Below are 13,523 nucleotides of genomic sequence, written 5' to 3'. Positions count from 1 at the left end.
TTTGTTCCTTTTGAATGGTTTATTCACAGATAAACTCAAAGTCAGCCCTGTGCCTGAGCAGCCAAAGGAGGAAAAAGAAGTAGTCAAGGCTTCAGTTCCTGTAGCAGAACCAGAGTCATTCTCTGATGCCGCAGCAGAGAAACCTGGGAAGAAAGCAGAGTCTGCTAGGATTCAACAAAAGGACAGGAAAAGGTGGGATGTAGCACTCAGGGTCCCTGTGATCTATGAACCTGCTTGTTGATGGCCTGCATGGAACTGACTGGTCATGCAATGCTGGCTCCCTTCCTGTTTCCAGCTGCTAAATTACATTAAACCTGGCTAAAATTATCTCCCTTAGAATTCTTTCCTAGGGTTTCTTTTCCATTCAGTGCTGGAGATGCCTCAGGGCCGTTTGTGCTGTTGCATATGGGAAGGGACACAGTCCAGGTTGTCTTCAGTGGGAGGGGGTGGCTTTCCATGAGACAACCTCACAGATTTAGGATAGACCCTGCAGGCAGTCTAGGGGTGGGGCTGGCAGGAGCACCTGTGCTGCAGAGAAGGTACTATATTCCCAAGCTTATATGTACACAGCTTCCAGCACACAAAGTTGTGCTTGTTGATTCCCATAGCTAATGTACTGCTGCTTTCAATGCCACTGGTTTACTTTGGGCTGACACTCCAAGTAAATTTTAAGTTCAGCCCTTTGTGCTTAATCCAACCCAAACTGACAGAGACAAAGAATCACTGCAGTCTGATGGCTCTCTGGTGGCCTATGAGTAATTAATTGGTGGTCTCAATCCATTTCTAACTAAACAGGGAAGCACACCACCCAGCCCACCATCACAGTCAGCACTCACTGGTTGTCTTATTGATAGTCTTGTCCAAGAAGCCAAGGGCCTGGAGGTGTTGGCAGAGTGGAGTTGGGAAGGCCACTGGGGCTGTCCCAGCTCCGTGAGGATACATGGACCTGTAGCCTCCAGGCTCGTCCGTCTGACACGTCTCGCCAGCATCAGGAAGAAAGAAGCTCTTTTATTTTTCCAGTAGTCTTTAAAAATGGCTCCAGGATTCTGAGACACTACCTCATAGTCAGTCAGTGGCAAGCAGTCTGTCAAAAGAGCTTCTGAGGGATGCTTTTGGGGACATTAGTGTTTGGGAGCCTGAGCTAAAGAGACAAGATCAGAAATACTCTTTTGCCAGGTGTCTGGCCAGGCTAGTACTGGGCTGAACTGCAGAGGGGCTAAGAAATCCTCCTTATTCTGGAGAACTGGGTAGGGGTCAGGATGAGAGGCACCTATGCTTGATTGTATAGGTGAGTGTGTAGTTCAGTGTATGCAATGCTCATGTTTTTAAGAGGTACAGAGGTGTTTGATTTCATTCCCAGCAGTACTTCCATTAGGAACTATGTTTTCATGCACACACAAGGAATAACAGGTGTTTCTTTTCATGGCAGTAAAATGAAGAGGGTGGACAGATCGGATAATGAAGAAGAGAGAGAACCTGAAAATGTAAAGAAGAAGAGGAAGAGAATCAAACAACTTGTGTCTGACAGCAGTGATGAGGAAGGTAAAAAGATATGTTAACAACCAGGCATGTAGGTCAGGGGTCTGATTTCAACAACATTACTGTCCGAGGCTGTTGGTCAAGGATTGAGGGAAGAGTTTAGAGGACTAGAGACCGTGCAGATGGCTGGAGCTTGAGCTTTCTGTTTATCTCTGTGCTGCAAGCACTTGGGCATAGAGCTGAGATGCCTCAGCCATTCAGTCTTTGTTTAGCTCAGCTCAGATCTGGCTGTCTCCTCACCAAGTGTGCTGCCAGTCACACTGACATGTGGGGAGGAGGTTCCCAAATCTGTTGTGAGAGATATTGTGCCTTCCAGAGCTGTAGGACTGGTCACAACCAGTTTATTTGATGAGGAAACACAAAGTGACCTCCCCCTCCTCCTCAGGTCACTTTTAGTATCTATTCTGTCTGTTTATAGAAATGGTTTGGAAGATGGTGTTGGAAGCAAGATTCCAAAACAATTAATAGACAATAGGGAAGCTGGAGGGAAAACAGTCGAGCCATATCCGATGGGACTCAGTGTCTCCTTGGTGGCTGTTGGCTTTGATAGGAGTAGAGTGCCCAGAACATTGCAAGATTTGGGCTCATGATGAGGAACAGCAGGGCCGGAGTCCAAGGAATTTGGATAATTGAGGTGACAAATGCCATTCAATATAGATAACTGGGAAAAGAAGTTGTGATTGAGCTAGGGAGTGTGTGCTAAATGGAACTGTCATCCAACAAGCTGAGCAGGAAAAGAATTCAGGGATCATTATGGACAAGTAATTGAAACCACCAGTTTGGATGTGGAGCTCCAGTAAGGGAAGGTGAACCAGCAAACAGGGTGTATTGGTGAGGAGGTGGAGTCCAGTAAGAGAGCTGGAACTGTTCCCTCATTTAGGAACAGCTCGGAAATTAAGAGAATCTACAACACAGGTGAGAGAGGTGAGTTTTGTAGGATATCTTAACTCCATGCCACCTTAGGCCTGTTTTCATAGTTTCTCTTCTGCCCAGCAAAATTTCAAGAGATCTTTGTCATCAAGCATGCATCCCTTCTCCCTACACTATTCCAGAGGATGATAAATCTCTCAGGAAACTGTTCTTCATGATCAGCCTTAATTTCATCACATTCCTGTGTGAAGCTCCTTGTTTGGCCATAAAAAAACATATATATGCCCACAGTCCTTGGTATTTATTTCTTTCAATGTTTGCAAGCTGTTACTGGTCTTTCCATTTCCTCATCACTCACCTGATGACAAGATGTGTTGTTCAGCTCTGAAGAGGGAGGTTAAAGTCAGCCCATGCTTGCTGGGCTGGAATCTCTCAGCTCATCCTCTCCCTGTGAGAGAGACCAGGCAGGAGTTTGGAGTATTAGAGCTCTCTGGTCTCCTGTGGAATACCTGTGGGACCTGAACAATTAATGCTTTTGAATGTGATGCCTTATGTTTTCATTTATTCCAAGGGTTTTGTTTATTCTCTCTGTGACCAGTGACAGGACCTGAGAGAACAGCTGGAACTGTATCAGGGGAGGTGTAGGCTGGATATTAGGAAAAGATTCTTCCCTCAGATGGTAGTTGGGCACTGGAACAGCTCCCCAGGGCAGTAGTCATGGCCCCAAGCCTGACAGAGCTCAAGGAGCGTTTGGACAATGCTCTCAGTCATTGGGGTTGGGGTGAGACAAGAAGCAACTACAAGCAACAAGGGATTGTTGGGGTTGTGCAGGGCCAGGAGTTGGACTGGATGATCTCAAGGGCCTGGAGTGACAAGACAAGGGGGAATGGCTTCCCACTGCCAGAGGGCAGGGTTAAATGAGATATTGGGAAGGAGTTCTTGGCTGGGAGAGTGGTGAGTCACTGGCACAGGTTGCCCTTAGCAGCTGTGGCTGAGGCCAGGTTGGATGGGCCTGGGAGCAACCTGGGCTAGTGGAAGGTGTCCCTGCCCATGGCAGGGGGTGGAACTAGACGATCTTTAAAGTTTCTTCCAACCCAAACCATCTGTGATTCCATGATTCTGTGATCCTTGTGGGCCTCTTCCCACTCAGGATATTCTGTGATCCTGAGATTCCAAGGTGTGGTGCAGAGTCTGTGTGTTATTCCTTACCCTGGTGCACACAGTAGGTCTGTTCACTTGTTCATTTGTCCTCTGAAGTGTGAGTTACCTGGATTGGAAACCACTGCTCTGGTCCTTTGGGCAGGCTGGGAGCTCCCTGACCTCATTGATCTCTTCCTCAATACTTTAGGCACTGCAAACAGTACAGTAAGGCTGCTGGGTAGGGTTGGATTTATTGCTGTTTAACCTACTGGAGATGCAGGCAGGGAGTTGGACTTTCTGTTTGGAGAGGGCTTTTGCCACTGCTGTTGCTCCTCCTGCATGGAACCCTCTTTGTTCTTTATCTCTTTGTGTTGTGCATTAGAATTGCAAATTAATGCAAATTATAGTATATATATGTGTGTGTGTGTACAAATTTGGATATCCTTCAGACTCTGCCTTTCAAAAGGGAAATGAAAGAGCTGTTCTGTTCCTCATTTTTAAGCTAATGGCTGTCTAAACCACCCTGCTTAGCTCTGTGCTCAGCCCTTGGGTCCTGCTGCTTGTCCTAAGTCTAAACAGATGAAAGAAGGTAGATTGGAGTTCTTTGGAACATTCATAATGAATCCAAACTGGTAATACTACATTCAGTATTCAAGTAGAAGAATATGTGTTAGATGAAACAAACTATTAAAAAAAATAACAATATATACAGCAGCTGGAATTTGAGGGCATTTATCCTTGGAAAGGTTGGAAGCAGGTTTCTCCAGAGAGCAGGGCAATTTGAATCAGTAAAATAGGGCCTTGAGTGACATTGTTTCTGGCTGCATCCCTGTGGGAACAGGGAGGAAGGCGCCATATGCTGCCCAGCATTTGGAAATCACTGCCAGACAATGTCCCAGCCTGAGCAGGGGTACATGGCCTGGAGCAGAGGTGCACACCTTTTCCCCTGGGTACAGCTGCTGGTAAAAGGAGATGCCTGTCCCCAGTCCTTGCTATGTGGTGTTCAGACAGGTAACTGCTAAGAAAACAAGATGCCATCCAGAGTGACCTGGACAAGCTCAAGAAGTGACCCATGGGAATCTCACGAGGTTTTCCAAGGCCAAGTGTTGGTGCTGCACCTGGGTCAGGGCAACCCCCAGGATCAATCCATGCTGGGGATGAGCAGATGGAGAGTAGCCCTGGGAGAAGGACTTGGGGTGCTGGTGGGTGAGAGGCTGGACATGCCCCATCTCAGAACTCCCTGAGTGCTGGGCTGATCCCACAGCATGTGCAGCAGGTGAGTGGGGGATTTTGCCCCTCTGCTCTGCTCAGGTGAGACCCACCTGTAGTGCTGCCTCCAGCTCTAGGGCTCCAACAGCAGAAGGATGTGGAGCAGCTGGAGCAAGTCCAGAGGAGGCACCAAGTTGATTAGAGGGATGGAGCACCTCTGCTAGGAGGAAAGGCTGAGAAAATTGGGATTCTTCAGCCTGGAGAAGAGAAGGCTTTGGGGTGACCTAATTGCAGCCTTCCAGGATCCTAAGGGGCTGACAAGAAAGATGGAGAGAGACTATTTACAAGGGTGACAGAACAAGGGGGGATAGCTTCACACTGACAGAGAGGTTTAGATTAGATATTAGGAGGAATTTCTTCCCTGTGAGGGTGGTGAGGCACTGGCACAGGTTGCCCAGAGAAGCTGTGGCTGCCCCATCCCTGGAAGTGTTCAAGGCAAGGATGAACAGTGCTTGGAGCAACCTGGGCTAGTGGAAGGTGTCCCTGCCCATGGCAGGGGGTGGGACTGGATGAACTTTAATGTCTCTTCCCACCCAAATCGTTCTATGATTGATTCTATAAAAGCCACAGCCGTTGTTTTCAGGGAGACTTGGTGTGTTTGTGGATGTGAAATGAAGTCTGTACAGCTGATGCAAAGCACTGTATGGACACTTTTATGTCAGGGCAAGTCCTTGTGCTCTTGGGGTACTGAAAGCAGCCCAAAATAAGCTCTTCTTACCCGAGCGTCAGCACATTGTACCAAGTTGAAAATACAGAGAAGGGCATAAGGCACAATCCTCTCCATTTAAATGATTTTTCATTAAAAGTTATATTGGTATGAGGGCTCCTGAGTCACTGCGGGTTGTTTTGCTTCCAGTGCCAGAATAAACTACACAAGTCCTCCCACAGAGAACAGGAGGTTTTGGCAGCCTCAGCTGTACCAACACAGGCAGCATTTCGCAGTGTTGACAAGTGTTTTACAGCCACTTTGGAGGGTGATTTCAGTGGCACTGTAACCTACAAACTCCCATCAGTTTCAGAGAGCAGAAGCACTAAAGCTTCTCACAGTTTTTCCAGGCAGGGTCAGAGCAAACTGAACAAAGCCAGGATTTACATCTTTGGTACATCCAATTGCCCAACTTGTATCCATTTCATGCAGCTGTTGCTGTTGAGTAAACTGTGGGCAGCAGCTAGAGGTTGACTCAGGAGTTATCACATGTCAGAGGGCTGTGTTGGCTAGAAGAGGATAATAAAGTCATAGAGATGCAGCTTGATAGTAGTCTTAAACACTCTGACGTGGGGAGAAGGTGCCTTCTGCCTGCCAAAAGCTGGTTTTCAGACCTCTTAGCCTGTGTAGAGGCCCAGAGTGATCACAACCTGTCCTCTCCTAAAACCATTTTCAAATGGATATGGCCAGGCTGGACCTGAAGCAGGTTTGGTGCTCAGCAGTCTGTGGACGCCTCAGCCCACAGTTGCCGTGAGACTGTGATAAATATTGAGAATTTTGCAGCTCCTCAGCTGCCCCAGCAGTTCCACCTCAGAGCAGAGATGTTGTTTGGCTTTATCTGTGTGCAGCTGCCAGCCCCAGCTCCTTGGAGCAAGGTGAAATCCCGAGTCATGTTATCCGGCTCTGTTTGCATTCCCTTACTTACTTACTGCAGTAGTTTAGGAGGCTGAGTCCTTGTTTGAAGAATGTAATTTATTATTTGGCCTTGGCAACCAACCATTGCTTCAGTTGAGCCCTTCTTAACCTCTGAAGGTCAGCTGGCCACGTGCCTGGCAGGGCTGTAACTCTTCACACTGACCTAATGGGAAGGGACAACTACAGATCCCGAATCCGTGTGGCGGCAGCAGGCTGAGCGCAGCGCTCCAGCCAGCAGGGCTGGGAGCAGGGGCCAAGCAGCCACTCTGTCCTCCTGTCAGTGACATCCTCTTTGTGCTTAAGCAATAGGTCAGATGAGGAGTTTCTCCCTCCACATTCCTAGCTCTCCCTCATGTCTGAGGGTGTGTGGCAGTGTTTCACACTTGGATGTGGAGAGGATTCCTTCAAGCTGTATAAATGAGTCAGTGCCTGCTGCAAGGTGCTGCTCGCTCCCCTCTGGCCCTGCACTCAGTTCTCTTAGCTGTCACAACTCTGTCCCCCTGCCAGTCCCTCAGAAGGGTCACCCTGCCTTGCTTCTTTGCCTACAAGCCCTGCTTGTCTCACTGAAGCCCCATTTGACATTGCTGGTAGAAGCTCCAGAGCTCATTTTGCTCCATACCAGTTTGTGAAGGTTCAGTCAGTTTTGGCATTGAACAGATTCCAGTGGCCCTATCCTTGCTTGCAGAGGAGAGCAAGGAGATGACACAATGAGAGAATGGGCTTCATTTTTTGTAGTGATTTGGGGTTTTGTGTTTGGGGCTTTTTTCTTCACAGAAAAGCTTGTCCCTTAACAATCTTTTAGGTTGGGTAATAGTATACTGCACTTAATTCTTGGATTAAGCTAACAGCATGGATTGTTTGGGATGTGTAGTACCACCAGTGAAACAACAGCTGTTTTAGCACACCCCGAGTCTTTCAGTTTCTAAACAAATTACAGACACTTTTTAAGGAGCAAGTGAAATGTATGGCTAAAGCACGCCAGTTTTTGTGCTCGATTTCAAAGTGTCATTTGGTGGAACAGATCTTTTTGGCTTACCAAAATGCACCCAGATGCACTTCTCCCATCCTATCCCACCCTCCTTCCTTTGGGAGCTGCAGCATGTGGCACCTTAGCACAGGGTGAGCTGTCTCTGACCACTTTGGATGATTTGTCCTGGCTTGAATTCAACAAATCCAAATGAGAAATTATAAACCTTGATCTAAATACAGGTTAAAAGCAATTGCTCAGAGCTAAATGAAATTGTCTGAGACAAAAGAGGAGTTGCAAGGAGCCATTAGACCTGTGTGCTCTCAAGGTGTTCATCTTCTTAGCAGATGTCCCACCATCTCCCACACCTGAGGAAGAGAAAGCTCCTTCTCCACCACCTGTGCCTGCTCTGAAAACTGAACTGGAGCCTGCAAGCACAGAGGTAAGAGCATAGAAGAGTGATTAACTTCCAGAAATGAAATCAGGGACTCTTGGTGTTCAGCCTTGTATGACAAGGAAGCTACTGCATGAGGGAGAAGTGGGCCATGATTGGCAATAACTTGATCTCTGAGCTGAGAAAATATGTGTAGTTTTACTGAAAGAAGGGAAATTTATAGGTAAGATTAGATGTTAGGAAGAAATTCTGTGAGGGTGGTGAGGCACTGGCACAGGTTGCCCAGAGAAGCTGTGGTTGCCCCACCCCTCGTAGTGTTCAAGGCCAGGTTGGACAGGACTTGGAGCCACCTGGTCTAGTGAAAGGTGTCCCTGCCCATGGCAGGGGATGGAACTGGATGTGCTTAAATGTCCTTTCGAACCCAAACCATACTGTGATTCTATGAAAGCACAGCAGTTTGTCCTGTCCTCATTCTTTGGAGGTGTGATGGGACATCCTCAGTGTCACCTTCTCACATAACCAAACACATTTCCAAACCTCTCACTCCCCAAGGAGGAATGTGCTCCCTGTGCTGGCAGACAGGAGCACTCACTGTCTCATTGAGGCTGTATTTTGACTATGATATCCTGGGAAAGGACAAAATTAGTTATTATCAGCTTATCTTCATTAGAGAGACTAATTTCACATCTGGGGCTGACACTTATGTGCATGGACAAGACCCTTACTCTTGATTTCTCACAATGCTGCAATGTCCCTCAGGTTTCAGCTGGAGGGAGGAAGAGGAAACGGAAGCGTGTGCTGAAATCCAAGATGTTTATTGATGAAGAAGAAGGCTGCATGGGTAAGACTTGTTGTGCTCTACACCTCAGTGGAGCTCACTCTGGTGATGATTTTTACAGGCCTCTCCCAGCCTGAGAAAGAGGTTCACAAAATCTCTGTTATTCCCCTTCCCACTCATGCTTCCAGATGAGGTAACTGCCCTTCTGGTGAAGGCCTGGGTAAGGATTCAGGGAGCCATAGCTGAATCCTTACCCTTTTTTGATTATTCACAGATTTTCTTTCAGTTCTGTTCCCTTTCCGCTTGCCAGCGTGAGCACCACCTTCACTTACTCCGCTCTCCAAAACTTCTAAAGGTCGTGCAGAAAGAGGCTGAAAGTTTGGGATAAATTCTGGCTGAGATAAGTTTGAGGTTTTGTTTGGTGGTTGTTTTGTTTTCTTTTGGAGATAAATCCAGAGCTGTGCAGCAGAGCTTGATTATATGTTAAAGAAAGTTTAAGTATCTCAGATAAACAGAGAATAAGTTAGGGCTTAAGTACTTCAGAGGATTTCTGTTTCTGCTAAGGGTGGCTCTGCTTTCAGAATGGAAGGGAGTCCTGAGAGCCTTCCTGGAATTTCAGCCTGACTGGACACTGCTTCCTCCTGTGACCTGGAGGAAGCTGCATGACACCACTGTATTTGTTTCCTCTGTGTCCTGACGTTGAGTGGAACTGCAGAAGTTCAGAATATCTTCATTTGGGTTGGGTTTGTTTGGGTTTTTTTTTACATTTTAAACACTTAAGAGGATGGAATGTGTTTTTTGTAATGCTGTTGTCAGCTCAGTTTTATAGGATGCTTAACATTCTCCATCCCCTGACCTGAGAGGATGTCAGGGGAGCTCAGCCAGTTCTGGGAGAAGCTCTGGTCCTGTGGTACAGGTCTGTAGTGGTGCCTGAGCCTGGCCCAGCTCTGGAGCTGCCTGGCCCTGACTCAGCTTGTGTCTGTTTGCACCTGTTTGCAGAGCTGGATCTTATGTTTCCTATTAGCTTGCTGTGTCTCCTTTAAAGAAACACAAAGCTAGCACTCAGCAACTGGCTGCACTAGGAGCTGAGATCCCAAGTACTGCATTTCTGTCAAATAACTGCACTGGCACAAAGTTGCTGATGGCCTTTGTCTCGTTCCCTTATGGGGTGTTCTGCTCTCCCATCCCAGACAGAACCATTAAAACACTTGGAAGCAAAATGGAACAGAACAGCCTTAGCTAGGGAGTTGAGGTGAACAAGCTCTGCATCCAGAGCTCGCAGGAATGACTGTTCCAGGTTCAGCTTCCAGCAAACAGTGCTTTGCTCTCTCTCTGTTTCCAAGCAGACCAGGCCTGGAATATTGCCTGCCTTGCTCTGCTCTTCACCCCCACAGGGTTTAACAATCCCTTGGGAAACCCAGACTTTTGTTTTTACAGTTCATATCCATTTCATGACAAGGGAAATGGAAGCCCCTGTTGTGCCCTTGGGAGGCAGATCCTCTAGGATGGGGACAGGGAGGGATGCTGAGGAACTGGGTAGTGAGGAGATGCTACTTTCCCTGCTTTCTCTCCAGCCTGTTGTGCAGGACGTGCTGTCTGGTTATTGTCTAAGTTCTCTCCTCCCTTCCCTTCCCCACCCTTTCCATGCACGGGCCTAATAATTGGAAGGCTAAATAACTTACAGATCTCTCAGACTAGTGTAAATTGTTGTTATCCTTTGAAATTTAGGAGGTTTTCCCCTCTCCCTGATGTCTTTTTTTAAAACAAGGACTAAGTTTTAAGAAACATTAAATCCTGCCATTAGAACGAGGCTGTGCTTTATATCTCCCCAGTATTTTAAGTGATGGTTTTCATAATAGCTGCAATAGCAAGGAATTGTTATCAAGAAGCAAAACTAATTTAGGGATTAGCCGTGAGGGAAATTGAGCAATTAAAGTCTGTGTGGAGTTAAGCACAAGACGCATCAACAGGGATTCCATGAATTGAGTGCCTGCTGTAGTCTATAGCAAAGGGAATTACTGAGGTTCAAGCTACTTCATTTCTGCCTTGCACCTTCTGAAGCCTGAAAGGACACACCTGAGCTTGAATATTGGGAATATAGACATGTGCATTGGAGGTGAGTTTGTTTTACAGCATTTCAGAGCTCCTATCATTGGAGTGACCGTGTGACTGTGAGTGAGGCATCACTAACTCTCTGTGCCCATAGCTGCTGCACATGCAGACTTTTTCAGTTCAGCTGAGATGGCATTCAAAGAAAGTTGATCTAAACTATGTTATCCTGCAATTGGAGGGGATTAACTGCACATTCTGGGAGTTACCAGCAGTTCCTGTCGGGGTGACAACACAGTAAGTTTTAAAGCTCACTCAGTGGCCAGAGGTCTGTGAAGGCTGCTCACTGACTGCTCACTAGCAACAGCTAGTTGCCTCTGAGGGAGGTTGCTTGGTTTACAGCCCCTGTTTGAGCTTCTGCTAGCACTGCCGAGTAGGATTTCAGAATGTTCGTCTTCCCAGTCTCTGGTTACGTAGGAAACCTGCTTTAATTTGATGCATTAGTACAAGTGAAAGCCAATTTCCCAGAAGAAGGGAAGTTAAGACATCTGTTTAAAAGAACAGTTACTAAAGAAAAATGGCTTACTAGAAGAATCTCAGAGCACTGCTGGGAAAGCTGATACAACAACATTTCCTGGTGTCTGACAGTGGCTTTCACCAGTGGAGCTGACTCTAGTTTAATTTCCCTGAGCTTTCCATCAGTGACAGCAGTGAGCTGGCAATCCCCTTCAGGCATGTTCCCTGATTTCAGCCATGGGTTTGCTTTTATTATTTATAAAGGATATCTTTACAGCTTCCCACTTTGGCCATCTCCATTGAAAGAAGCTGCCCCAAAAGTTTTGTGCACCTTCTCTCATCTCTTAAGATGGGCAGCAACTACTTCACTCTTCCCTGAGAGTCTCGTGTATGGTGCTGGTGAGGGCAGGCTGGGCCTGTCTCTAGGTTGTCCTGTCTGGATTTCAGGACACTTTGATTGTTTTGGCCCCTGTGGAAATCAGACCAAGGCAGAATGGTGGGGCTTAGCCATAAAATAGATGTTCCATCATCTAATGCTAAACTGATTCTGACCTCATTCAGATTCATCACTTCCTGATGGCTGCTTGTCAGCCCCTACAAGAGGAATTAGAATCACAGAATCATTGACGTTGGAAAAACCCTCTAAGATCATTGAGTCCAACCATTCTCTGAGCACTGTTAAGGCCACCACTAACCATGTCCCCAAGTGCCACGTCCACATGGCTGTTAAATCCCTCCCCCTCTAGGGATGTGCCTCCCGCCCTGCCCTGGGCAGCCTGTGCCAGGGCTGGAAAACCATTTCCAGGAAGGAATTTTCCCCAATATCTAATCTAAACCTCCCCTGGCACAGCTTGAGGCTGTTTCCTCTTGTCTTGTCCCTTGTTCCCTGGGAGCAGAGTCCAACCCCCACCTGGCTGAGCCTCCTTTTCTCCAGGCTGAGCCCCCACAGCTCCCTCAGCCACTCCTTCTGCTCCAGACCCTTCCCCAGCTCTGTTCCCTCCCCTGAACACTCTCCAGACACTCAAAGCCCTTCTTGTGGGGGCCCAGAACTGCCCCCAGGATTGGAGGTGCCTCACACAGCTGGGAGCTGTGTCTTGAAGAGAACAACCCCTGAATCTGTTTGGAGGGGGAACTGTCCTCCTGCGAGCCTTGGGCTACTGCTGTTAAAGGGCTGCATCAGGGCTGTGGATGAATGTGTGTGGTACCACCAAGACATTTTGAGAGGGGAGGCAGTTTGACTGGAATGACCAGTCACCTGGATCTACTGCTTAACCTCGAGCAATGGGCTTGATTCCTGTCTCTGACATCTACTCCTTGAACCCAAAACATTCATTTGCAGAAAGGCAGTGGGAAGGCTGTGGCAGGGTCTCTGCTGTGTGGTGCACAGGTTTAACTATCATAATCATCATCTGCTCTTGTCTTTCCACCAGTGACTGAGAAAGTTTACGAAAGTGAATCCTGCACGGACAGTGAGGATGAGGGCCCCAAGTCCAAGGCATCAGTTGCACACAGACAGCCTGTGCTGCCCATGAAGAAAGAACCAAAGGAAGAAAGGAAGAACCTGAAGAAAGGGACAGCTTCTGCCAGCAGAGCCAACAAACAGATCTCCATCATGGGCTTTTTTCAGAAGAAATGAGCTGGGTCTTTCTCCTGTTCCTCTTGCCAGCTTGGGAGTGTTGCTACTTTTTTTGTGTGGCTCTCTGCAAGCTGCTGCTGCTGGAGGGGGACAATATGCAGTCCTTGGTAAGGTGTCCTGCTTACTGTGTAAGGAAACTCTCTGGACTGGATTTTGTATCAGAGAAACCTTTTTTATTTGTTACTGCAATAATTTCAATCATCTGTACTCAGCAGTGTAGGAACTGACAGCATCATTTAGAGGAACTCTTGAAAGACTGTTAATCTGATCACATGAAATTGTATTTTTTTATCTGGCCTTTGACCTATTTGGTGCTAAATTAGAAGATGAGCTGTGGCTTTTTCACCCCTCTTTTTACACCCTCAGCTCTCCAGATTGGTCCAAACTTTCCTGGTGAGTAGAAGCCGTGAGGCATCAGGTCCTCAGGCACGAGCACAAATATTGAACATCTGCTTCAGCTTTGGCTGAATGAAACGAACTTAATTTTCCTCCTAAGACTGGTAAATAGTTTTCACTCTGCCTTTCATCATCTTTTTTTTGGACAAAGCAGTGCATATAAAACCCTCTTACTCTTTTCTTCCTTGAACGTAAACTCAGATGCCTAATTATAGACCAAGACACTGTTGTGCTCTGTCTTTACAAAAACATCCCACCCAATTGGCTCTGGAGGAATTGGGGGAAGGCTTTGCTGTTATTGGGAAAGCAACTGGATCTTTACCCTTGCAGGCTGATGAGTCAGAGGGA

At 47.1% G+C, this 13,523-nt stretch overlaps 1 protein-coding gene across 1 annotated transcript in view; it reads left to right on the top strand.

Annotated features, from left to right (window-relative positions):
- The window catches only part of POLD3 (polymerase (DNA-directed), delta 3, accessory subunit), a 27,269-nt gene extending 14,490 nt beyond the window's left edge, over positions 1-12,779 (top strand). The window contains exons 8-12 of the mRNA XM_009079956.1: positions 30-199; positions 1,440-1,542; positions 7,751-7,848; positions 8,560-8,641; positions 12,574-12,779. Of these exons, the coding sequence (XP_009078204.1) occupies positions 30-199; positions 1,440-1,542; positions 7,751-7,848; positions 8,560-8,641; positions 12,574-12,779 (659 nt within the window). The remainder of the gene's footprint in view (positions 1-29; positions 200-1,439; positions 1,543-7,750; positions 7,849-8,559; positions 8,642-12,573) is intronic.
- Positions 12,780-13,523: the final 744 nt, after the last annotated feature.

Source organism: Acanthisitta chloris, unplaced genomic scaffold (assembly GCF_000695815.1).
Source record: "Acanthisitta chloris isolate BGI_N310 unplaced genomic scaffold, ASM69581v1 scaffold5130, whole genome shotgun sequence".
NCBI classification, from domain to species: domain Eukaryota; kingdom Metazoa; phylum Chordata; class Aves; order Passeriformes; family Acanthisittidae; genus Acanthisitta; species Acanthisitta chloris.
This window is presented reverse-complemented; position numbering and strand designations above follow the sequence as displayed.